Source organism: Gambusia affinis, linkage group LG10 (assembly GCF_019740435.1).
Source record: "Gambusia affinis linkage group LG10, SWU_Gaff_1.0, whole genome shotgun sequence".
Taxonomy (NCBI): domain Eukaryota; kingdom Metazoa; phylum Chordata; class Actinopteri; order Cyprinodontiformes; family Poeciliidae; genus Gambusia; species Gambusia affinis.
Window position 1 is genome coordinate 9,607,891 of NC_057877.1, and position 26,329 is coordinate 9,634,219.

The 26,329-nt window shown below is 40.2% G+C and overlaps 1 protein-coding gene across 1 annotated transcript; it reads left to right on the forward strand.

The window, feature by feature from the left end:
• Positions 1 to 529: 529 nt before the first annotated feature.
• On the forward strand, positions 530 to 25,875 carry gatad2ab (GATA zinc finger domain containing 2Ab). Its single transcript, XM_044128179.1, has 11 exons — positions 530 to 762; positions 13,712 to 14,020; positions 18,273 to 18,396; positions 18,606 to 18,737; positions 20,357 to 20,428; positions 20,536 to 20,652; positions 20,779 to 20,958; positions 21,052 to 21,292; positions 21,383 to 21,771; positions 21,877 to 22,090; positions 22,794 to 25,875. The coding sequence occupies exons 2-11, from the start codon at positions 13,725 to 13,727 to the stop codon at positions 22,925 to 22,927; spliced, it is 1,899 nt and encodes a 632-aa protein (XP_043984114.1). The 5' UTR covers positions 530 to 762; positions 13,712 to 13,724; the 3' UTR covers positions 22,928 to 25,875.
• The last annotated feature ends 454 nt before the right edge of the window (positions 25,876 to 26,329 follow it).

Here is a 26,329-nt window from a genome sequence, read left to right on the forward strand (position 1 = left end):
TCCATAGAACCATATCTTGTAAGGGTACAGTTCAAATGCATTTGCACATTCAGACACTTTTTAGATGCCTTCAAACAGAAAGGAACACAAGACGGAAACTGAAGCCTGATTGCATTATCTGGTTTATGTCACAGCAGAACGCCGACAAACTTTTTAAACTGCACGTGGTTTGTGCAGCTTTCTTTCACCCAGACATTTCTAAATGAATGAATGTATTCAGAAAAACTTAAACTTTATTGACTGAGCTCTTGTAAAGACAGTATATGATTCGAGTTAAAAATATATAGCCTACTTTTATACAATGAAGAGACGTAACATTAAATAGGCTACCTGTTGTCCGGGACAAATTATCCTGTGTCAAAACTGTAAATAGATTATGTGACTCAATTAATTGCTAACAGCTGAAGCTATCTTATTTATGCATGGAAGATGCACATTAAAAGTGGACATGTGTATAATGTATCAAACTCCAAAGTCAAAGCATTCGCAAAAATTTATTTATCCTACTCCTCAGTCACTTCCGTGAAGTCGTTCCAGAACATTTTTTTTTTCCTTCCATCGCAGCACTTATCATTTCCGAGGTGTGTATGAACGCAGCATGACGCCGCCTGTGGTGGCTCATTACATTATCTGGCAACCGGAGTGGCAGCGGACAGAAGAGAGGGGATCCCCGGGATTTTTTTACGCCAAAGCCAGCTAAATACTGACGCCAAACAAGTGAAAACCGCGGGGGAACTCGACCCGGCTCCTCCTATATACTCCGTAAGTTCGTGAAACTTTATTTTGTTGTCCTGTAATCTTATCCGAGATCATAATTTCCAATTAAAACGTGACGGTGACGGAAGTTTTTTTCTGTCGGTGTTAGCTCGGCTAACGCAAGTTAAGCTAGCTAGCATAGCTTGATCTCCGCTAACGTGCAAGGTAACAGTTTGTGTGTCGTTGGGCTCCATACACACACACACACACATTCACACACACACACACACCTACCGAGGACGGACTGCCAGGAGCAAAGCCTCAAAAGTGGAGCAAAATAAAACAAACTTTTCCTATCAAACTTGTTTTATCCTGCACCGGTATTAGTACATAATGAAAGTTAATTACTATATTTGCTAATTTGAAGCCAACAACGATTTAGCCAAAAATGACATTTCTCTGTGTAATTAACGCTCAATTATTCGTGAACACATCCAGGGACTGTTTGTGCAGACCAGAGAATTAGCGTTAGCAGGCTAACTTAGCTTGCATGTTAGCTCGTCTTGTACTACCCCGTTGCTCTCCGAAACGGGGTCGGTTTCATTGTCTCTTTCGTGTATCGCTATTTGGAGGTGTAGAAACACCCAGTCTAAAATGTATGATATGTATTATCACTTCTTAAAGGGGCACAAGCTCCTGGTTTACACCTGGTATCACAACTAACCGCCGAGGACCATTGTGGGCTGGTAGCTGGATTTATGTAGCCTCTGGTTTTGTAGCCGGACAGATGGACAGGTTGTTGTTGGGAAGCCAAGTTAACGTTAGCATCCGATAGCTTGTTGTTGTTGATGGGTTAGTTCAACACAGGCATCCGCTTTTCCGAGGCTTAAGTAGCGTCTCTTAAGTTTTCTAACAGTATTACTATTGTCAGCAGGCATTTTAAGTCTGCGGTTTCTCCTAGTTGTAGATTTATTCTCTTGCGCTCCCAGAAACCATTGATCTCATAACTTTGTCAGATTAGCTCAAGCGTGAAGAGACTTTATGGAGGCGTAATGGTGGACGATTGTGCCTTGGCCGGTGTGTCTCTGTCTGACCACGACAGCTTAGTAGCAATCACCCACGCTTGGTAGGTGTTTTAGTGAGACATCTAAATTCCTAATTTTGTTTTACTAGAAAAGCAAGGTTTGTGTGGCATGATACAAATTCAAGACCTAATATCTACTTAGCTCCTGACCAAAGGTCCCTGCCTGTTCTTCAAGAGGTCATGTCAGTTTTGCACTTCAGTTTCAGTTATGTTTTTTGTTCTTTTTGTTTTTCTTTTTTTGGTCGACAAACAGCAGTCTGCTTATCACTTTCTCTTCTGAGCAAGTGTCCTCTATTTAGATCAGACAGACAGTTGGCACCCTTGGCTGGTGAAAGAGGACATGTGTCGCTTTGCATTTTATGATGCGCCTTGGAGTTGCCTGAGGAGGGGTGCCTCTTATAAAAAAAAAAGAAACACGGGGGTTGGGGGGTGTAACTCCCCTGAGAGTGATGTAACTAGACAGGCATGACTTCTGATGCTCTGTTATTCATCTTGATTAAAACTTTAACTTGCAGATATGTTTTCTATTGTTGACTAATATGTATTATTTCCCCATTTATTTCCATGGTTATTCACTCTCTGTTGCAATTATCTGGGTTATTCGGTGCCCGGAAAAATATTAGCACCTCTTGGACGTCTTTAATGTTACAGTCATAATATTCAATGCATTTTATGTGACAGAGGAACAAAAAGTAGGGTGTGACTGTGAAGTGAAAGTAAACAGGTGCTTTTAATAAAAAATAATAAAAAAAACTTTACAAAAAATGAAAACTGTGGCAGGTATTTGTATTTCCCCTTTTATGCAGATTCTCCTAAATATAAACCAATTGCCTTCACTCAATTGGGAAATAGTCAACCTGTGTTTAATCTTTTTATCAATACAAAATAAAAAGCAGAATGTTGATACACTTTGTGACAAACATGTGGAAGAATGTTATCTGATCACATGACACCAATTTTAAGTGTACTTAAAAGAACACTGTATGAAGAAGAAAATTGAATTACAAATCGCAATAAATGCATTATCCCCACTTTAAAGCATTGGGGTGGCAGCAGAATGCTGTGGGATGCTTTTCTTTAGCCAAACAAGGCAGCTGATGAACGTTAGTGAATCATAGCTACAAGTGAACAAGAATTGGGTGATTATTGCCCTTTGAAATCTAAAGATATAAAGGGCATTATAAATAAAATCTATTATTATTTTGACCCAACGACATATCTGTTACTATGGTTGAAGGCCAAACTATAGTCTGGACCTTTGTTCGAAGTGTACATCCTTGCAGTAAAAACTTTAACTCATTGATAAGATGTGTCCCTCCATTTTGACAACTGAATCGTTATCTTTATTTAACATGAATAACTATTGCAATTGTCATGCATTTGCATAGTGTCTCTTTATGTTTGCTGTTATATTCGGCTATTCCTGTCTTTCTAATTTCCACTTATAAACATTAAAACCAAGCAATGAAAGATCTACAGGGCCGGATGGTGACCGGGAACCGTAAAGTGGGCAAGTCTGGTTTAGACCTGGGCACTTTACGGCCCTGTCAAAGTACAGAGCTAAATCTGACTAAGGTTTTGTGGCGAGACTTGTAAATTGATGTTCCCATTCAGTCTGAGTAAGCTTGAGGGTTTTTTTTTTTTATTGTAACAAATTGGAATGGACAAAAAGTTCTGCGTTTCCATGTGCAAAGCTGGTAAAGATATCTGCCAGAAGATCTTGGCAGCTATAATTACCATGATGGGTGGATCTATGAATCATTGACTCAGGTGGATCGAATAGAGATGCTGGCTACATGTTTTAGTTGTAAAATATATTGGAAACATTGGATCATTTTTCTTCCACTTCACAATTTTGTGCTACTTTGTTTTCATCTGTCACATTAAGAAAACACCTCGGAGTGGGATTGTACGTAGCAAAAGTGTGAAAAACATTCAAGGAGTATGAATACTGGAAATGTTCTTATCTGAAATGTAATATATATTTTAATCCTGCTGTTATGTAATCTTATTTATGGCATGTGAATCTTACTCCGTATTCACTATAGCTGATATAAAAGCATATGTTCTTAAATGTGCAACTTCCCTCCTCCCTTCTCCTGCTCCCTCATCATGGTATTTTATTATACTTCTTTAGACTACATGTCAGTTTAGTTTAGGCAGTTTCAGATTATGTTAAAATGTCACTGATTAAAAAAATAAAATTAAATCTAAGTTCTCTTTTTACAAGTGAAAAACAAACTACCATAGTGTTGTCTTGGTGTGATACCAAGCATGAACATGGATATTTTTTTGTTCATTTCTTTACTAATAATGAGTCATTTCTACTGTTTTCTAATAAGGGTGGTCACCTTTTATGGTTCCGAGTATAGAAGATATTTCACATGTCACAATAAGCTTACTTATATTAAACTTCTAGACTTTCCTGACATTTTTTAAAAGCACAAATTCTTTACTTTAACTCCTCTGACATCTTGTTCTATTATATCACCCAAGCAGAGCTTTGGTGATTTATAATGTTTTCATGCTATCTGAGAAACTCCCTTTCTGACAGTTCCTCCAGATACCAGTAGACGTATTGGACAGGAATAACCACCCAAAAGCCTGGGGCAGTTCTTTAAGCAGAAGCCAGGAAGGTCTTTAAACCGTAACTGCCCTGACTATTACTTGTTTACCCTGTTGGGTTTTGTCAAGCATGTGTGTTAACAATGTGGCCAGCCTGTCCTTTTTAAGCCATCAGACACCACATGTTGTTTTGTTGTGATGGCAGCTTCAGGTCATGTGTCTTTATGTACTTATTTAGTAAATTATTATTTTAGGTAATGCATTTCTCATACTAGCAGTGATAATTTACTTCACCGCCTTTACGTTAGGCCTATGTGCAGCTCAAATTTTTTAATTGTCCAAGATGTTAAATGACACTAAATCCAACTAATTAAAAATGACAATTTTTGTGTTGTTATTAATGACACATAAGGTGGGATTTTTTATTTTTTTTAAATGTTAGTCCAACAGAAAGCTAGTAGTGAAAAACTGTCTCTTGTCCCACATTAAATATGCATCGCCTTGTCCTTTGTCAGTTGACTTTCAAGCCACTTGGTCAACATCATAGGAAATGTTTTTTTCCTATGATTTCAAAGATCATTGTACAGAGAAACAAGCTATTTATATGAAACTTTAAAAAAAATATTTTTGGAGTTGTGTATCATTTTCGGTGTAGCGGTTGCTTTGATTTTTGCATGTCAGCAGCTTCATTAAATGTGTTCTCTCAGCAATATGTTCATTTTCATATTAATGACAGAAGGGCGCCACAGAATCTCGAGGACATATTATCACAATATAAGTGTGTGCAGTATATCAACCTGCTTAATTGCAGGTTGATATATTCCAATTTTTGTGAACTTGCTTTCTACATGCCAATTTAGTATTTATCCATTAAGAACACAGTCTTAAACAGCAGATCAGTGGGTTTTGTCATCACAATATTTGCCACTGATAACCTCATCACAAGATTTTCTATCTTGCAGCCCTAAATAGAAGTCATGCTTTGATTTAATTTTGTGAGCATTCAGGTTTTTTTATTTATTTATTTTTTTTTTAGCAATAACCTCCACAATTGGTATTTCCTGAATTGGCTACTATTCTGTCTATTAGAAATCGTTTCAAAATTTTGTTTGCATTTTAAGTCCTGCAGCTGATTTCAACCTCTTGACCCCTTTGATCCTTGCATCATTTCTGTCCAATGGGAGCAGTAACCATTTACCGCATTGCTTTGTTTACAAATTGTAGGTCATTTATAAAAATAAAAAAAAAGCACAATGTGAAAGTAAACAAACAAAGGAAAGAGGTTTGCCTTTGGTCCGGCCTAGACAAGTGGACCAACGGAATTTCCGACATCCATAGAATGCTAGATTTTAATACTGGTTTTCAATCTAATGTTTTTTTTTAATTTATTTATTAAGCAGAAAATTCTATCCTTTTCATGTTTAATCTTTATTGAGACTAAACATGAATAAGTATAACAAACTAATATTATTTGTTAAATCCAACTATATGCTGTGGTAGAGCCTGGAGGCAGCTGCTTCACAGATATGTGGCTTGTAGTTGGATAACTAGCTTTATAAAATGTTGCCTTAATAGCAGCATGGGTTGCACTTTTGTTCTTTCCACACCATCAATGTCTGTTTTTTTCCATGACTGTCAGATTTTCCAAACAACAGAAAGTTTCTTCTTTTAGATAAACAGTAACTATTGGACATTTTCTTTCAGCTAGTGTGTAGTAGCAGACAGAGAAGGGGGAATATGCTGTTTTATGCTCTATAAAACGAACGAGAACGCTTGTTTCTCTGGTTCAGCATTTTCTTTGCCATCTTATCATTAGGATTGTAAAAAAACTAGGCATCATTTGACAGAAAAGTGTGAGATTTTGAACTGTAGTTTGTGAATACATTGGTACAGCTTCATACAGAAAACTTTAGTTTGGAGGTTTGTTGGGAACTTCTATCTGGGTTGTGGCTATAGGGATGTACAGCATTAGAAAATCTCTCAACTGAGATAATGTTAAATATTGCAATCATATCAGTTGCTATGTATGCCTATTGTCTTCCTTCCTCTCTTTCTCGTGTGTGCTTCCTACATTCTGTGACCTTTTAGGCTTTTGGACAATGTCTCTCTGTCTGCAGTGAGTGTATGTCCTGCAGGCTAACTGATACATTAGCATCAAATATGCAAGTTCACAACACTTGGAATGTATGAGCCTCAAGTTTTTGAACACCAAGCTGGTCTTTGCAATATGAATATTGCACACAGTGATATTGCGACATTGACGTATTTGTGATTTATTGTGCAACTCCCGTTATGACACTAAGGAAGTCTTAGAACTTGCTGGTCAGAATAGCCATCCCTTTTGGCCTTGGTATCCTCCACAAGGAGCTGGACAATGTCACTGTGGAGATGGATGTCTGACCGTCCCTCCTGGACCCGTCACCCCTTCAACTTGATGTCAGATAAGTGGGGGATGGCGGAGATTGTGATGAGATGGTGTAATGTGGAAGCAAGAAGTAGCAGATGAAGGAAGAAACCCTTGGTTGCTCTTTTACATTACACAACATTAGTTTAGAGTGGGAGCCTGTTCTAGATGTCAGGTGTTTGATGCTGGAGGAGAGCTTATTAGGCAATCAAGAAAATCTAAAATAACTTGATGCAGCAACCAAAGCAAAGCCTACATACACATATTTAGGGACATATTTAGAAGCTAAATTCTGTTTTGTCTCTAGCACCATTTTTGTTTCCTCTCTTGGTCTGCTCCCACTTATCAAAACTGTTTTGAAAATCCATAGCTGTCAGTGTCATTGCAGTATATTCTCATTATAAGTTAAAAATAATTATTAGTAGAATGAGTTCATACCTAGTATAGGCTCAGTTTTTGTGTCTGATCAGTTTTTCTCGTGAATTTTCTCTGAATGCAGTGGCCTGAATCTCATCGTTGCATCTTTACTCTTTTGGAAATTTTCTTGTGATGGTCTAATCTTGACTGACCCCATCGGATGGAGAGCCACTTAAGACTTAAGACCTATATGCAGCAATTGTCACTAACATTGGGTGTAATTCTTTGTTTGATCGTGTTTTCCTTCTTGAGATGTCTTTTTATACGGTTTTCTTTGACTCCCAGAGGTCCCCTTTTTTGCTCTGGTCACTTCCTGCTTAGATCCATTTCTAAGAAATGTAATCTGATAGCAGTCTGCGTGTGTCCTGGCCCTCCAGTTTCTATGAGGATATATGCTTCTGGTTTTACAGGATTACAGAGGGACCATTTGGAAGCAATTAGGCTGAAATTTGAGATTAGCCCTTCCTTAGATTTTTGACAATGTGTAGCTGTTCTTTTATATTGTGGATTGTAAACACTTTTGGCTGAAAATGTATCTAAGGATTGTACAATTATAGTGTAGAATGATACTGAGAGATGAGATGATTGGTATTTTATGTTAGTTTTGTCACCTTTATATGATTTAATCGGTGGTCAACAGACACGCAGCGTTACTGCAGTTCTACGTGTGTCTACTATAATCCAGATTAGACGTTAGGTCTTTATGCGAGGAGGTTACATGATGAGGTGCAAGTGTGTCTGTGTGATGCAAATAAGCGAGCTCTTGTGGTTAAATGCGGCCGTATGTCTACCAGCAGTTTTATGTGATCATGTACAGAAGTCAGAGGTTTTTCATACTTCCTGGTCTTGTTGGTGTTTCGTTGTCGTCATGTTGCTGGGGGTAGAATCCAGGTGGAGACATGCGCACACACAGATACACTCTGTGTAGCTCCGGCTCTCATTTACGCACACAGACACACACACACACACACACACACACACAAACACACACAAAGAGACGGTCTGGCAGATTCAGGGTTAAAGGCTTCCATTTTGTTAGGTAACACCCTAATGGTCTGATCTGTCAGTGGCGTTAAAATGGCAGGGGCTTAACCCTTGGCGTTCGGGACACAACCGGTAGGGGCACGCACACACACACACCCATGCACGCGCACGCACACACACACACTCTTGGAGACTTCTGGGCTGGCCAAGCCTAGAACAGAACAAGCGAGCAAGGAGTGTGTGTGTGCGTGCGTGTGCGTGTGTGTGTGTGTGTGTGTGAGTATGAGAGAGAGAGAGAGAGGGACAGAAAGAGAGATAGAGAAAGACAGGGAGGGGTAAGATGGAGAGTGAGCTTGTCAGTGAGAAAGAGAAGACAAGGAAGAGTTTTTTATTTATTTTTTTTTCTTCACTTGGGTACAGTTAGATTATGGCTCTGCTAACCACATGCGCTCTGCGTTCTTCTCCCTCCCCCAACCATGGCACCTCCTCAGCTGGGTCCCTGCCCCCATTCTTACCCTGGTGATCAAACCAGCACAAGTAGTCTGATCTTTTTTTTTGTTATTATTAAGAGTATATCTATAAAAAAAAAATCCTGTTTTCTGATCACCTCATAAAGACGATTGGACATTTAAAATGTTGAGCTGGCAGTACAGAAAAAAAAAAAAAATTAGTTGTGATGATTAGTTAGCTGTTGCCTTAAATTTAAAATCATCACACAGACGCATCGTCTGGTCAGTATGAGGGATTAAATCAATATAATAAAGGCCAGTGGTGCTTAGCTACCCAAAAATGAGTTAGTGTTCTGTTGTCTTTTATTGGGCTATAATAATTCATACTTGTGGCATCTCTATCGGACGGCATAATTGTTGTTTCTCCTTGTATTGAACCCTAAGGACGCAGCCGAGGAGCCTGTGTGTCTTTAAAATGGCTGTTAATGTGTTCACGGGCTACGTCCAGTCCCAGTGGGGGGGTCGTTAGGGCGCTGGAGATGAGCGGCGAGCGGTCTACCTGAGGGGTTGAGCCGCTGCCATTGATCCATTCTCTGCGAAGCTGCTGGACACAAAAGGAGAGCGACTGAGGGTAAAACATGGAGTGTCAGCTCAGGTCACAGATTTCCATTTACTTTTAGGCAAGCATTTTTTTTATCCTGCTATACTGTACTCAAGGATTTTGGAGATTTCATTTGGGCTACGGGGCCCTTTCAGAGAACAATAAATGTCTTGTGTTGTTTAAGCTATATATGAATTTCTGCTCAGCTTTAATTAACACGTTTACATTGTTTTTTGGGTTTTTTTTTTTTTGCCACAGCAGTTTTTCATTTGATATAAAATACTGAACCCTAGATAAGGATGGGTTTTTTTCCCTCATTCACTCTGTAATTATGTACTCTTTGGGTTAATTAATATGTTTAAAATGTAATTCAGAAAAACTGAAACCGAAAAAGTGGAATTTGGCATAAAATAAAACAGAATTTTGAAAATAAGACCCATGTATCCTCCTCGCCTTCCATGGTAGCATGATAAACACATGTCCTCTTCCAGCCTCGCCTCCCACAGTTCCACTTGTGTTTTAAACATTTAGCATTGCTTGCACTTTATAGATATTTTCTGACAATCAACACGCATATGCCTTACTTTACATGTATATTGCTCATAGAAATGTCACATATTTACACAGAAAATAAGGTATGGAAAAAGATTGCTGTCTTTTACTAAATTTAAACGCTCCTAGCTATTTTATGTAAGATGTAGTGTCTGAAAAATTGCTTCAGGTGAGATTTGTTTTTCTTTGTTTTCATCTAAGAAAGAAAACGTCTGAATTATAAGTGGAGACGGTGGTTTAATGCACAATGAACTGAGCTTACAAAGCAGTTTGTGCTGTAGAATTCCCTTAAAATGTAATTGTTTGCTGACAGTTAAATGTGACCCTTAACCTGTGATTTCAACATCCTTTGACCACTGATTAGTAGATTTTCTCTTTCAACATGCTGCTGAAACATGTGCTGTGGATTCACAGCAAATGATAGCTTGTTTCTTATTAGTTTTTTTTCCCCCATATAAAATATGTTCTTTAAGTTTATAGGCAGCTGAACAAATCTACTTACCCCTAAAAACATTATTGCCTTGTTGTTTTCCGTCACCAGTTTCTTGGTGTTCTTCCTAATTTTAGGACTTTTGGTGGGGTCAGTCTTGTGAAAAACGATCAAGTTTCATTCAAAAAGAAAAAAATAAGAAACTTAACTGTTTACACCAAGGGTGCTAGGGGAATGAGAGGCAAACTGGCTAGCATCTCATGAAAATACTGACATCCCTTCATTGGTAATATGCTCAATCTCTAATGTAAGCAGACATCCACACACCAATTCCCTTCGGTTGCAAGTGTTTCAGATATAAACGGAAGACCATATGCCTGAAAAATCAGCCTCTCCTGGTTGCAGGTTTCAGCTTCCCCTCAACTCTTTTATAGACTTGACAGCCGACAAATCAGAGCTCTTAGTGTGATTATAGGGTCAGTTGCTGTTTGTTTTATGGTGCACAGAAGAGCTTGAGATTGCCAAGACTATTGCTGCTTGGTTGCTTTAGAAGTTTGTAGTTGTAGTTCTTTGCCAGTTTGATGTTTGAGTTTGACTTTTTTATTTTTTCAACCAGAACAGCGTGAGCCTGACTTAATGCTGTTAAAATCCTGATTGATGCATCTCCATATATTTTGTGGTTAAGTTTCGACATGCAGATATTTGGTCGATTCTGGTTTCTATTTAAAAACAATAACACTGGGAGATATCAGAAAAACCTTCAAAATATTTACCTTTTTTTTGTGTGTATGCAAGAATTATTTAAGTTGGATGTGAGTAATACTGTAAAGACGTGTTTCACTAATTTTATAAAAGAGAAATAATTATGTAGTTTAAGCTGTATTTATCATCTTAGCAATTAGGTTGATTGACATTATTAATTGTCTGAAGTATGTAACTTCTTCCCTTTAAACTCTTGGGGTTTTCCTGGAAGGCACCAACATTTCCAACTGCAGACAGAGATTCAAAGTTTAGAAGAATATAATGTAGCAACTTTTCCTCCTCCATTCAGTCCTCCTGGTATCGGCTCTGTCTCTCTCTCTCTGACGCCTCAAATAAACTATAGCCATTAAACATTTCAGTGATTGTGAAAGTGGCTAATTCTGAGTCTTTTTCACTTGGTAATGGTATCCACACAGAAGAGGATTTATGGATCCAGGACCTGGTGGTGCTTTTTGCAGGGATGATAAAAATGCTTTGAGTTTCCATCTGGTGTATAAAATCACTCTGTTCTAGTAATAGGCTTTAGGTATTGTACACCTAATGTCTGAATGACCCACTGGTCTTTAACTCTAGACAATTTATTTGAATAAGAAAACCAGCAATGGCACAGAAAGGCCTCATTGGTTTTCAAGTGTAATCCTCTCATTTTGTAGCATACGCAAATGCTCCCTATCGGGACATCTAATACTTTAGGGCTTCGCAGTCTGCCTGTTCCTTCCGGGACAAAGGTAGCCACGTGTCTCAACTTGCCACTAGTGGCTGAAGTTTTTCTGGTCCCGTGGCGATTTGAATGTCTAACTTTGAGAGTTGATTCTCTGCTTCTTAAATCTGCCATAGTTCACCCCAATGTTGTGCAAACTGACTGTGAAGCCATTATTTAATTGTATCTTGGTTTAAGTTTGATTTCTGCAGTGCCGTGTGCAACACACTCCCACACACAAGCTGTCATCTCCGGTAGATAGATGCTCTTTGTATTCAGGCATGGTACAGCAGGGCACATCTGTCCTAGCTGTGTAACAGTGTTGGGTCTTTTCTAAGTACTGCAAACTTTCATGTCAGCAGGCCTGAATGTTGGCTGCGTTAAGTTGGTTTTGTTTTGAATGTTTTTGGCCATTAAACAGCAGTATGAATTACTCTTTAATATTAAAAAGATTTAACTCAAAAGGCCCTATAACCTGTATTCTAGGTTTATCTTTTCAGTAGACTGCCATGCTTTGCAGCCCAACACAAACATCACAGACATTAGCTTGCTGTTTTTATTATCAACACAATAATTGTTGACATATTTTCAGATTTCCTTTTCCAACTCTCTGCTTCACATTAGACTCCATAGATAAATATTCCTAAATACAGATGAAATAATTTGGTACGAGGGCTCGGTTTCAAGTTGCAGCTGTGATTTGGGATTAATTTTGTCCCGTATTCTCCTTGTAGTTCTTGCGACTTTGTTTCTGGGTTGGTTCGGCCTTTGTGCTCCCTCCATCTTGGACCAGTTAGAACTGGTTTTTCAAGGAAGTGATTTCCCTCTCATAAATTGCTCATAATGTGTTCAGGAGTTGTATCCACTTATCGGTACGCAGAATGTTTCCAAATAACACACATTTTATGTGAAACATCATGAATTAATAAAGTGAGGATGTGAGTTCCTTCTTCATCTCCAATGCGTGACTATTTGTTCGCTTTATGTGAAAGTTTCACTAATAATGTTCACTTTGTGCTTTTTATTCTGAAATATTAGTGGTTCTCTTACTTTTGCTGTTGCTGTACTCTGTAAAAATTGGGTCAGCTTTTAATTTAAGTTTGTTTCAGTTTTTAAATAGAGTTTTGCTCTGGGTCATTCCAGAAGCTCATTGTTGTGTGTGTTTGAGAACATTTTGTTGGAACACCTTTATGGTTTCGACTACTGATTTTAGAGGGACTTGAATCATTTGGATTCAGTGTATCTCACTGGCAACAAAAGACACGCTCACCAAGAATCTTCTAAACCTTTTATGCTTTTAAGGCAAAACACTATTATCAACCGTCTTTATTAAACTCTGTAGATCTAATAAATTTATTAGACTTGATTGTTTTTTAAGAGAAATAAAGTAAAACTGCAAATATTGTATCCTTGGGGTATTTTAATGAGCATTTCTTCCCACAATAGAATTTAGTAAATCAAGATGGCTTCGGTTATAATAATCACTTATTTATTAAGTGAAGAACATCTTGATTAAATCAAATCCTGCATACATTTCTCTCTTCCCCCCACCCCAATCGTCCTGGATCTTAATTAATGCATTGTAATGTGTTTGACTTTTGCAAAGTGGCATTGAAGTACTGAGTGGTCCCAAACCAGCCCTGTATGTGACGCTTTGTTTCAAACTGCAGATTAGCTGATTTGGTTTAGCATCTTCAATCAGCTTTAGGACTCTTTGTTGTCTCGGTTTAAGACAGCCACTCAGGTCAGTGTCACTGCTAAGTCGAGGCCTGGCACTGCTGGCTTTATCTAATTGACTCACTTTCAGATGCTTCTTCACTTCAATGAAATGTATTTTACCTCACTTGGCTTATAAGACTGCTTCTGTTGTGCTGAAGCATTTTGTTATATTGATGATGTCTGCCAAATGAGAAATGCTCGCCCTCAGACTTGATTTCAAGTCAACAATTTCTTCACTGTTTCCTTTTTTTTTTTTTTTTACCTAGCCTACCTCTTTTGTTTGCTTTTCTGTGTTTTCTGAATACATAAACAGAGTGCTGCAACTGTTTGTTCCTTCTGTATCTCTAGGGTGAGAGCAGCCATGTCAGAAGAGGCGGTGCGTCAAACGCGCAGCCAGAAGCGAGCTCTGGAGAGGGACCATGCAGCTCTTGGCGGATCCCCAGGGGACATGGACGGCAAGCGGGTAAAGCTGGAGAGAGGTGATGCAGCTGGGGCCCCGCTGGCCCTGGTGGGACCTGCAGCTGAGGGCATGAAGCTGAAGAGTGAGCAGGCTGCTAAGGTAGCAGCCAGCATCCTGAAGACTGGGGAGGTGAAGGCTACCATCAAGTTGGAGGTGCAGACTGGAGACGAACCCGTGGACATGAGCACATCCAAAAGGTGAGACGACGAAAATAATCTGTTGGGTTTTGGTTTCTTTGTGGGTGTTGCACTGACATGTAAACAGAACATACTGTACTTTACGTGATTGTATTACTGTTGGACATGAGCTGGCATTACATTTTTGCAGTACAACTTTGAGTGCAAAGGTTCCAATGTTTTGACACAAAACTACAAAACAAAAAATAAGCAACACAAGTCAATTTTAGGAGAAAAACAACAATTACGCCTGCTGTTGCAAAAATAAATAAATACATTAAAAAAATCCAACATATTGATAAATAAAGATAATGGGTTCAATAAAAAAAATTTAAATTTATTTTTATGGAAATTTTTAAACTTGGAAAAGGTAAAATACATTAATTTAGTGTTACCTTTCAAGGTCAGAATATTATAGCTTTTAGTTGTTTATAAAAGTAGAACTGATGTAGCTGAGAATAATTGGATAATTAGCAGGGTTATGGACACGGCGGAGGGCCTGTTTTTCTCGGCTGACCTGGGAACGCCTTGGAAACATCTTGGGATTCCCCTGGAGGAGCCGGGCCTTTCTGCTTAGGCTGCTGCCTATGCAGCCCAACTTTGTATAAGTGGAAGATAATGGATGGAGGGAGGGAATGATGGATAGTGGGGATCTGCTTGGATAAATCCTGCGTTAGGCGTCCCCACAGCTTGCTAGCTGGAATTATCAAATGGGTTAAAAGACTGATAGGTGGTGCTTTCATTTTTTCAAACCATTTAATAGGAAAGTGCCAGAATAACTGGAAATTTCTGGACTGTATAAACCGCATAATGTGATGTATACATAGTCCTGTCCTTCCTCCACTTACTGCAGCACACTGCCAATCAGCTGGCTGAAGGGAGACTACAAAACGTTTCTCATACATACAACAGCTTCATAGTGAGGAAAGGCGTGCCATCTAATGCATTGAACATTGACCAGTAGCAGTCTATTCCTAATCTCTGGGCCTTGATATTACATTGTTGGTCAATTATCTCCACAGCCATTTGTGAGAAACATTAGACATTCTTGTGTCATGTTTGTCGCCAACTCTGAGCTTCAAGGGCTACCTTTCTGATACAGTTGTAGATTGGTAGGTTGAACCAACGTTTTGAATTCTGCAACATCTGAGGTAATTCTATGTATTTTTATGTTTCCCTGTTATAAAGGGCAAGGCTCCACATATGTTACTATAGACCCTGGATTGTATGCAGGGCGGCACAGCGGGGTGTTCTGCATAGAGCTGCGTCTTTTGGAGTTTCAGGTTTCTCACTGAAATTGCAGTAGAGCGAGTGGTCTGTGACAGGAGTCATACAGGAAGTCGGTGTGTGGTTGCCAGCAGCCTGCCCCCATTCTGAAAACTTTTGAGGCTCCTAAAGGCCCAGGCTCCATTTTCTCCCACAGCAGCACCTGAACTCTGCCTCGCACTTCTCACAAAATGAAGGCTATGTGTCACAAACTGGTTCCAACTGGCCGTTGCCATGGTTTCCACGTTGGAAGGAGCAGTTGGAGGAAGGAGGGGCCAGGAGGAGTGGTGGGTGTGTCACATGACCACACAGAGAAATGCCTGATGTCATGTGATGTGTATTTGGTAGAGAGATAAATACATACACGTACACACACACACAGTGATATGATGAGAGTTTAAGTGGAACAGAGGGGTGATTGAATAGTGAGTGTGTTTGGCTGTGCTGCGTTACCGCATAATTACAGACAAGTGCCACCTTTGGCCCCAGCTTTTAGCCTCTTTTAATGTTTACGTGCTTCCTTTCTGCAAAGTGATTATTTTGATTGTTTATGGAGCCCTTTGTCATCGAAGCTCAGCTTTGTTAAAAGTATGAATGACAGAGCTCAATCCAGCTTCAAACTGTGTCAGACAATCGTACAGTAACTGAATTGAGGCTTTCTATTTATATGCTAGACGTCTGCTTTACAGTTTTGTCGATATCTCAACCAATCTGCACCAAACTGTTTCATTCCCTTAAAGAGCTGAAATCGGCTCCGGGCTGGTTTGCGTCGCACTCTGAATTTGAAGATCCATCTACACCTCAAAACGACTGAATCAGCAAAATCCTACCATGGGAGGGGGGTCAGCGTACAGCTACGATCTGGGGAAGCCGAGGCATGCAGAGACACTGGACCTTACATAACCAAGCTGCCATGTGTTGTTGTGACGCTTGTGTAAGCTGTTCTCAATAGATGGTAGCAACCTTCATCAGCTAGGCCGTGTCATGTTGGTAATGAGGCCACATCGGTCAACGTGCAGGGTTCGCCTTGAAGGTTTTGTGGTACATTAGGAAGCACTCAAATCCTCAGTAATGGTGCTTACTGTGTTCCTCTGACTTCTGTTTTTATTTTATGGACAGAATGTAAACGGAGCTGCTCATCTTGTGGTTTGGTTTTGCTCAAAGGTGTAATCTGTCTTTGAAAAGCAGAACTTTATGCAGAGCAGTTTTTCTTTTCACATTTAAGTTAAACGCATAAGGAAAATACTCTACTACACACTCTGGACAGACCTTACTGGCCTTAGATTGATGTCTCTTGAGCGGAGCCGTTGAGAGGGCAGCAGAGACGCGACTCCAGGGTGAGCAAAAGGAAGAGGGGAAAAAAAACCCCCCAGAAGAACTGACTCAGTGAGTTGGAGTATAAAAGATGAACAAGTAAGTTTGGGGGAGGGGTGTGTGAAGTGGTGACTGAGTGAGAGTGAGTGTACACAATAGGTTGGCTCCTGGCCATGTATTACCCTCCCCCCCCATCGCTCGCTGTCACCCTCTCCAGCGTCTCGGGCCGACCTCTGCTCCGCTCCGCTTGTGACTCTGGCGTCGGCAGCTGGGAGGGAGGGGAGAGCCGAGGCCCAGGCTTCGCCGGCGCGGCTAGGCCACAGGCCTTGCCATCGAGGTAGAGCAGGAGCGGGGTGAGGCCCTGTGTGGGCGACAAAACGGGTCTTGCTTCAAGCCCTGGAACCTCTTGCTTGGCAGCGACTGAACTTCCACACAGTGGAGAATAATTGCACAGCACGATGCAGATGTCGGAGTTCGATGTCACAGACGCTAGCATACCCAAAGCTATTTTGCATAACTCGGCCTACCTACAGTGGTCAGTAGTTGTTCTTGTTCTGTAACATTACTGTGACCCCCCCCTCCCATCCCTTCTCTCTTTTTCACCCACCTCTCTGCTACTGCCACTTGTCTCCCCCTCCCTTCGATTGCGAACATAACATGCCGTAAGTCACCTTTGTTTTGCTTAGTCGCCAGGAAAAGCCATTATGCACTTAACAAAGGTCTCCAGCTTTCACTTCAGTTCCAGTTCTACACTTTAGTTCATTAGATTACTGCTTTGAGCCCCTCTGCTCCCAGAAGGGAGAGCACAGCTGGTCTGTTGATGCTACCTTACGCTGGATATAATCGGTGGTTGTATTCTTCCTCTGCCGCCATTACCCCATTATTGATCTCTTGGTACATGTCTTCTTGTGTGTTCCTGCACACATTTGCACCGCAGCCAGGCTGGCAGAATAACAATTCAATAACGCCATCTACTGGATTCAAGACAAAGCTACAAGTTCATAATGGGCAACTTTGTTCAAATGAGAGAAAGTTAATCAAATGTCACTTGTTCATAGGTCTGTTACAATAACAAATTTAGCTGGAACTGGAAGATATTTTAAATATCCAAAATAAAACACAACAACCAAAAACAATAAATAAAATGGCAATCAAAACCATACGCAACAGAAACCATAAATAAAATGGATTATAAAGCTTCTACAAACAAAACTGCCCTTCACAAAATATTGGAAATTGAGCATTTTTTTAATCATGCGATTAAATGGCTTTGCGTATTGCGACAGGCATTGTACATCTTTTGTTGCATAACTGCAACTAAGTTATGTTTGATGAAGTGATGGTGCTCCATGGATTGGGTGTGAAACCAGTTTAAACTGTCTTTACACAAGCTTTGAAGGTACAAAAAAATCCTCCAATTAACCATCAAAATCACCCAAACAGCTGCAGTTGATTCTCTTGCTCCATCCAAGTATGTTCTTAAACAAAACAAAAAGACACTAGAATTCCTATGCATGACGCAAAGTATTACCGGAAAGCACAATTTCAACGCAAGGCAACATTGCTACGCTTTCAGGAAAACGAATTAAACTTAAACTCAGTTGCAATTGGTCTTTTGTTTATGAATGTGTAATAAAATGTAATAATTATTTGCTTAATAATAAGCGTGTATTCTTACTGTTTCTTCCTTCAGTGACATCAAGAAAGAACAACAGCCGCCTTCTCCAGATGATGTGATTGTGTTATCAGACAACGAGCCGTCCAGTCCCGTCATGAACGGCCACTGCTTCACGAAGACGGACACAGATAAGCTCATGGTAGGAGAACAGAACTTTAAAATGTAATGGTAGTTTTGCTGTATTTACTGTCTATAAAGGCATTTGCAGCCACTAAAATGATGGTTAGGCAATCGTCTGGTATGTTATTTATTATCTTGAACTGATTTAAAAGCTGGCTTTCACTACACCCAGAAAGTAACATGGTATCTACATATTTCTTTTTTTTTTTTTTTTTGTCATATGTGCAGAAGAGCTCACCTGAGGAAAGGGAACGTATTATAAAACAGCTCAAGGAGGAACTGAGGCTCCAAGAAGCCAAACTGGTTCTCCTCAAGAAACTACGACAAAGCCAGATCCAGAAGGAAAGCACTGTACAGAAGGTAAGCAGCAAAGGGAGCAAAGTTTGCAACATTAAGAGGCTTTCACTGAATAAGGGTTTTAGCTCCCCACAGAACACGTAGTTCTTGTTCTAATCCTTTGCTAACTCTTAATGGAATGAAAAATATCAGGATTTTTTAAATCCCCAGTACAGCTCTAAATTATTTCAGAAAGGGCATTTTGTGATTTGACTTTGCAGCAACAAATCACATTAATATTGTGATTATGTTCAGTTGATGAAACTCTTTTGTTTGGCCATTTCGACACTTTGGACGCGGCTTCATTGGTTTGGCAGCAAAGGATCATTTTGTACTAATAGAGGTCTCTGAAAAACATATGTTTGTTTCTCTAGATGCATCTGAGTCAGCACAGTTGTAGTCTTCTGTAAAATTCAGTTTTACTTCTTTTGAATTTTTTTTATGCATAGCACTTCCCTGAAGTTGTTCATGCTAACATGTTTCCTCTTTGTTAAATATTTACTTTTCATGTGCAGTCAAAACTTACAGAAGGAGTTTTCATATGATTCTCAGATGTAGTGCTTTGTTTGTAACGTCATACAAGCAAAGCACCACATCTGGACTTAAACCCTCTTTCTTTGTGGATGTTATGAAGGGTGAAAAATAAAAGGTTTGTTAAAATGGAAATAAGCAATTTTCCCAAAGAGCCTCTTAAAGATCTGTAATCAACCCAGTCTCCCAACTATTGGCCTAACACTGTATATATTTTACTATAAAAGGTACAGTTCTGCTTGTTTTACAATTTAATTTATAATTTCTAAGAGTTTTAAACTTTTTCTGCAAGTAGGATGCCGTAGTGTTATAGTTCAAGCTCATTTATTTACTCAAGGCTATGTCCTGTTTGAAAACTCTACTTTGTGTGTGAATCTTTCTTGGTTATTCTTATTATCCTTCAGCCTTGAGGCATATCTCTATTTATCAGTGCAGACGCTTCCTATAAACGTGCCGGGCAGGCAGGTATTTCCCGGGACTGTATTTCCCGCACAGACTGTTTATAGGAAGCGTCTGCACTTCATATAAACACTTCCTATATTTACTGTGTGGGAAATAAGCTTATTGTGCGGGGTGTGCTTATTTTCAAAATCAGGAAATTTAAGATGTTATTTACAAAAGAAAATGCTTCCCTCACCCCCAACCCAAACAACAATGTATTTGATTTCCATGCGGATTTCACATTTTTGTGTTTGATGAGCCAGTGGGCCACAAAATGGCCGTGTCTTGATTAGATTAATTAAAAATTGTCTTTATTTTTAATTCAAATTAGCTGCACAAATTACAGTCGCATGTCTTTGTGGAATGTGGCAGACAAGATCATTCACAACACCATGGTAACAGATATCAGGAGTTGAGTTTATTCAGAAATATGGATCATTTAAATAAAAGCCCAGATTGGGATTCCCAACCTTTACTCAGGATCTCAGGATATTTTTGATGTGAATATTAGGCATAAGTCTTATAGCAATTTAAATTAGTCAATTTGAACCCACTTTTTAAGTCATGACATGTTTTTATGTTATAAAGCTGCTACCTTACAGAAACCAAGTTATGGTGTTTATTTTGCCAGGGTTGGTTAACTTCTTAAACCACACTTTGTCTGTGTTCAGGCGAGTGGCTCAGTGGCCACTCCTCCTCCTCTAGTTCGAGGCAGCATGACATCCAGTAAAGGACCCCTTCAGGTATCGCCTCACCTCGAGTACTCATTCTAAAACTTGTGTATTTTTTCCTTTTACCTGAGGGTTTTCATCTCTATTATTTATAAATGTCATCATTATTGTGTTTGCAGGTGACGGGTCGCAGCTCAGGCACGGTGATCCCCCCACCCTTAGTGCGGGGTGGACAGCACATCCCGTCCAAACACAACTCTCAGATTGTGATGCCACCTTTGGTCAGAGGAGCTCAGGTTGTTGTCCACTGACTGATTGTCCTCTTTAAACTTTATGCTGTGAATGTCTTTAATGTGTTTATTTTTCGTGTTTATATTGTTGAGGGCTGCTCTCTATAATTGCTGTATCTGTGCAACCCCCAGCCTATTGCGGTGACCCCTCAGCAGATCGCTAGCCTGCGGCAGCACCAGCAACACAGCGGTTCAGGTCCGCCCCCACTGTTACTGGCCCCCAGGGCTTCTGTCCCCAACGTCCAGATCCAGGGCCAGAGGATCATTCAGCAGGGACTCATTCGAGTGGCTAACGTAGCCAACAACGTCATGGTCAGCATCCCTCGGCTTAAAACCACACCTGTGGTGATTTCTAAACCTCCTCTCCGTTTGTGTGAAATTCAGATTCTGTCTTTGTGTTTTTAGGGCTCCTCCGGTCTTAAAGGCTCGTCTCCCAGCTCCAGTGTCAATGATTCTCCGGCTAGCAGGCAGGCGGCCGCTAAGCTGGCTCTAAGGAAGCAGTTGGAGAAGACTCTTCTGGAGATTCCTCCACCCAAACCTCCTGCTCCCGAGTTCAACTTCCTGCCATCCGCGGCTAATAATGAGTTTATCTACTTGTTGGGGTTAGAGGAGGTGGTTCAAAAGCTACTCGAGATGCACGGCCGGGGTGGGTAATCGTCTCTGTGGTTACGATGACAACAACAGATTGCAAAGCAGTCAAGTAATCAATATTGTCTGTATATTATTCCATATCTAGGTAATCTGGGTCCTGCCGCTTCCATGGCCAGCTTCAATTCCAAAGACCCGTACACCTGCGCCCAGTGCAAGACGGACTTCACCTCCCGCTGGAGGAAGGAGAAGGCCGGCACCATCCTCTGCGACCAATGCATGTCGTCCAATCAGAAGAAGGCCCTAAAGGCCGAGCACACAAACCGTCTGAAGGCAGCCTTTGTGAAGGCACTCCAGCAGGAGCAGGAGATCGAACAGCGTATCCTCCAGCAGACGGCCTCCTCATCCTCCTCCAAAACCACCTCGTCCTCCTCTCCCTCGCTGTCCAAGAGCGAGGTGCTGATATCCCCGCAGTACAAGCAGATCAGGTCTGACTTGCAGCACCGATCAGTGTCTGCACACCACTCCATTAAGCAGGTCGGCACTCCATTTACTTATGTAGCAGTCTCTTATTTGCTCCTGCGTTCTGCTTGTTGATGTCCACCTTGCTCAGGATTTCACCCGCGTTGTGTCTCTGTGCAGAGTCATTTGGCACACAGCATCCAGTCTCGTGGCGTGGCGCACTCCTTTACCTCCTCCCAGCTGCAGAACGCAGTGACGGCGGCCGCGCTGGGCAGCAGAGCAGGGAAACACGCTGCCGCTCTCTCACTGCAGCAGGGAGCAAAGGTCAGCGCCAGCAGCAGCGGTAACCAGGGCAACATGGGAGCCTGGAGGAAGCAGGGCAGTGGGAACGCAGGTACACAAATGTGACAAAGTTATGCAGAAAATGCACGCCACATTTTCTTTCTTTGGGCTTCTGTGTAGTGTGATATACACAGTGTATTTTACATTTTATTACAATGTTTCTACAAACTTCAATGTATTGAGATTTTGTGCAATAGTTAATGACTGCGTTAAGGAAGGGAAATGATTTATGGTTTTCAAAATGCGCATATTCAAAAAGAGTTTGGCAAGCCCCTTTAGGTGTCTCTATACCAGATTTGCACATCTACAGGGTGAAGTCCTATTGTTTATTTTTTCTTTCCTATTCTTAGTTTCGAAACGGCTCCAGCTTCAGCTGAGCTACGATAGACTTCATCTGGAAACATTTGAAACATTATGTTCAAGTCTCACCAATTATTTTTTTATAGGAAGTGTGGGTTTTGACTAGGTCTTTAACATAAAATCCCAATAAAAAAAGATTAAAGTTGTGGTTGTATGCATGTGCAAGGCACAGAGTTCTAATGCTCCGTTTGCTCATAGGCTTTAAAAGAGTTAAATGAATAAACTTTTTTTTTTTCTCTGTTGGACTCCATAATCTTTGATTCATAGCCATATTCAATGAATAAGAACATGCATTCCAATGAGACCTGTTTGCCAGATTAAATGTACCTTTTGAAATTTTTTTTTTACTAATTTATATGAATATGCGTTGACATTTTTTTCGTGTGTCCTCCCAGGAGTGACGATGGCCTACGTCAATCCCAGCTTGTCTGCTCATAAGACCTCCTCTGCAGTGGAACGTCAGCGGGAATATCTGCTGGACATGATTCCTTCCCGCTCCATCTCCCAAGCAGCAAACACATGGAAATAATGCAATCTCTCCCCTCCTCCTGATGCCACAGCTTTTAGCCCTCCTAATATCAATAACAGCCATGCTCATTATCATTCTATTGTTTTCTATAGACTCTGGCTCGGACGGCCGGGATAAGAACTCTTTTTCTCGTTGATCAGAGGTGCATTTAAACCTTTTCTCGACGCCTTCTTATGCTACCTTGTTCCTTTTCTGAATCACTTCCTTAACGGAGTTGTGCTGCAGCAGCTTCAGGGATGCAAGGAACATGTCATAGACATTTTCGGGGTACCTTTTGCAAGACTTGGGGACTCGGTGGGGGGGCACTTCGGCTCTTCCAACTGTTTACTGCTCGAACCGGGAAGAAAGTGGCAAAAAAACAAACAAAATAAATAAAAACAACGCTGAGCGTTCCTCTTTCTGGACTACGCAGGGATTAGCAATGATCACTATTATACACACGATTTGTCCTGCATCCTGCCCCTCTGCCGCCCCCTCCCCTCCAGCCAGAGCCACTCAGGCCCGCGCGCTGGCCTAACCAAACTCTCCTCCGGACCTCATGACGGGGATCGTTGACCTTCGAGGACCATTCGTAAAATATTAACTGCTTTAGCTTTGCAACAATGAATAAGACAAACATAAAAATAAAAATAAAAACCCAGACTGACGAGGAAAGAGAAAAAAAAAAAAAAGAAGAAAAAAGGATCTATCTGCACACAGACTGCCTCTTCTCACCAACCTTCGGCGTGTAAATTAGAGAAGTTGTCTGTTGGACTATTTTGTATGGCTGAATGTTAGGATTTTGTGTTCTCTTCTGTAAGTCCTATGCTGTGTTTGGAATATCGTGCTCCCTGACACTTTGGAAGTGGCCTCTTGTTGAGGTCTGAATATAAAAAAAAAAAAGGCTAATGTTACTGTTGAGGTGGTTTTACATCTGCTGGTTTCCATTATTGTGGCCTAGTTTTAAATACTTTTTTTTTTGTCTTTTTGCTAAGATGATGAGGAAGAATAAAGATTAAGGGTTTCATTGACTCATGTTAAAAAAGAAAAGAAAAAATAACTTAAAAAAAAAAAAAAAGAAAACAAGGAGCATATTTGGAGGACTATTCTTATTGAATATTGTAAAATAAACCTTCCAAAGAACTAGTGGAGCCCAAATGGAATCCCTTCTGCTAGAAGGTTTCTAGTTTATTTGAACCCTCTCTGGATATGAACATGAATTCATGCTAAACTGAGTGGGTGTAAGGAATGTCAAGTTTTTGACATTTTAATTTTGCTTTTTAGTCATAGGTTGTGGTGCATTACTTTTTTCTTTTTTTTTTTTTTTTTTTGTTCCTTTTACGGACAAAACTGTCTGAATTTATTTATAGGGTTAGTAAAGACTTGCATATGCCCTACGTTTTCAATGAATATTGGTTTAAAATGTGTTTTTTTTTTTCTTTTTTGTTTTGTTTTCCCCTCTGTGTCAAGCGGCTCTCACACAACCTTCGACCGGTTTGAGCGAAGCTGGACAGCTTTCAGAATGTAGTCATGCAAAAACAAAAACTAAGCCCTTCTGCAACCGATGACGAACTTCTTAGTCTCTAAGGTGTGTATGATTTCTGTAAAGTCGATTCTTGCATTTTACATGCGCAACAGTGTGTTTTTAATCAGATTGCAGCAGCACAGGCAGACGTAAAGTGTCATGGTATAAAACAAAAACAGGATGTTACGGTCACGAGAGAAAACGGGCTGCTTTTCTTCTATCAGCCAGCAGGGCGGCCCCGCTTATGTACCACTTATCCGATGGTGTTCTCGTTGTCTTATTGGAAAATTTACAGTAATAAAAAAAAAAAGAGAGAGATGCACGATCGGGCTGTAACAGGTTGACACACGCTTTTTCCAGTCTCACCTGCTGATTCAGATTTTATGTTGGTTTTTCTAATTCAAAAGGACTATAATGCATGAGACAAATGTGTGCTGCGGGTCTGTGAAGGAGGCAGTAGTTTTGAGTCAAAATAAATTCCCAGATGTTCTAAGAGTATCGCCCATCTATGCATCAAAGCATGTCCTTGACCTATGACTTTTAGAAAACTCCACATGCTGTCGATTTAATGAAAATGGGGGCAATCACAATTTTCATGCTTTAATGGCTGAGGGGAAGGGGAAAAAAAATCCCAACAATTTCTCAGTAATTAATAAACAAAAACAAAAGCTCTGTTCTGATCTGTTCAGTTGTTTGCTGCATCTCTCAAAAGAGTTAGTTAGATTCAATTTAGTCAAATTGAATTAAAAGTTACTGCCTGGCCCGATTGTTGTGTTCAGTCTCACATTTTCTAACTCTTTGTTGCACTCAAAGATTATGTCCTCATAAGCTCCACGTCTTGAAGCCTATTGTCCTCACGTCAGATGAAATGCTTTCGTTTGTTTTGTTTTATGGAATCTAACGGTTGGACAATTGCTTTATATGTCGGCGCCTCAAGTTGAAATGTATCCCTTGATTTTTGGGCTTTCATTAAAACAAAACAAAATGTTTAACATGTGCAGATGCCTGGTGGTAATGCAAACATTCAGAAATTAATGTAGATTGCTTGTGAAGTTCATGTTTTCTACTTTGGCGTAGAAGGGGAAATATTCCAGGTTGTGTGTACATTCCTGATGAGCAAAAAAAAAAAAAAAAGAAAAAATAGCAACTCGTATATTGTGGGAGCAAAAACTAGCAACCTGGAATGAGCCCATGCCTCTTTCGTTGCCCTCCTGGTGCAACCCTGTGCTGTCCTGACGACTGCCTGCTGCTGCTGCTGTTTGGCAACATTATCATCACCATTCCGTTGTTTGTTTGTGTGTTTGGGGTCAGCTGCTGACTGCAGTGAAGCGCAAATGGACAACAATGTATAAGGTTTTGTTTTTGTTTTGTTTTGTTTTTTTTTGGGCTGTTTTGGATTTTTTTTTTCTGCTCTGTCAAATAATAAAACTAATTTTAACCCCTGTTTCTTGACTTGTTTGTTTACTGGCAGGGTTGCATAAAATTTTACCTCTTGCTTTGCTGGAGGAAAAGATGCAAAGTGTTGATAAAGGTTGAAGGAAAGTGTTTTTAACTTGACCCAAGGTATAAGCTGGTAATATATAAGGGGTAAGTTGAGCCATACACCTAAAAACACACACACTCCCTCCTTGCACCAACTAGACTCCACCCACCCACCCACCTTTTCCTTTCCTAAATAAGAGCCACTTTTCCCCAGCACATTCTATTTTTTCATACACAGTTCATCATGACTGAACTTACTCCACATCGCATAAACATCAGATGTTGCCTAGTATTTTTTGTCTGGTTTCTAGTGCAAATATCTTAGCACACTTAAAATAAGACGGCACTAACTTACAAGTAACTTTTCAGCAAGAAATAGGAGCTTGTTTAAAGCAAATACTTCTGTATTATTGATG

Excerpts from the sequence above, each read along its gene's own strand:
- gatad2ab (XM_044128179.1), top strand. The coding sequence starts at position 13,725 with ATGTCAGAAGAGGCGGTGCGTCAAACGCGCAGCCAGAAGCGAGCTCTG. Across the intron at positions 20,653-20,778 it reads CTTTGGTCAGAGGAGCTCAG|CCTATTGCGGTGACCCCTCA; the intron begins GTTGTTGTCCAC and ends TGCAACCCCCAG. Across the intron at positions 20,959-21,051 it reads ACGTAGCCAACAACGTCATG|GGCTCCTCCGGTCTTAAAGG; the intron begins GTCAGCATCCCT and ends TTGTGTTTTTAG.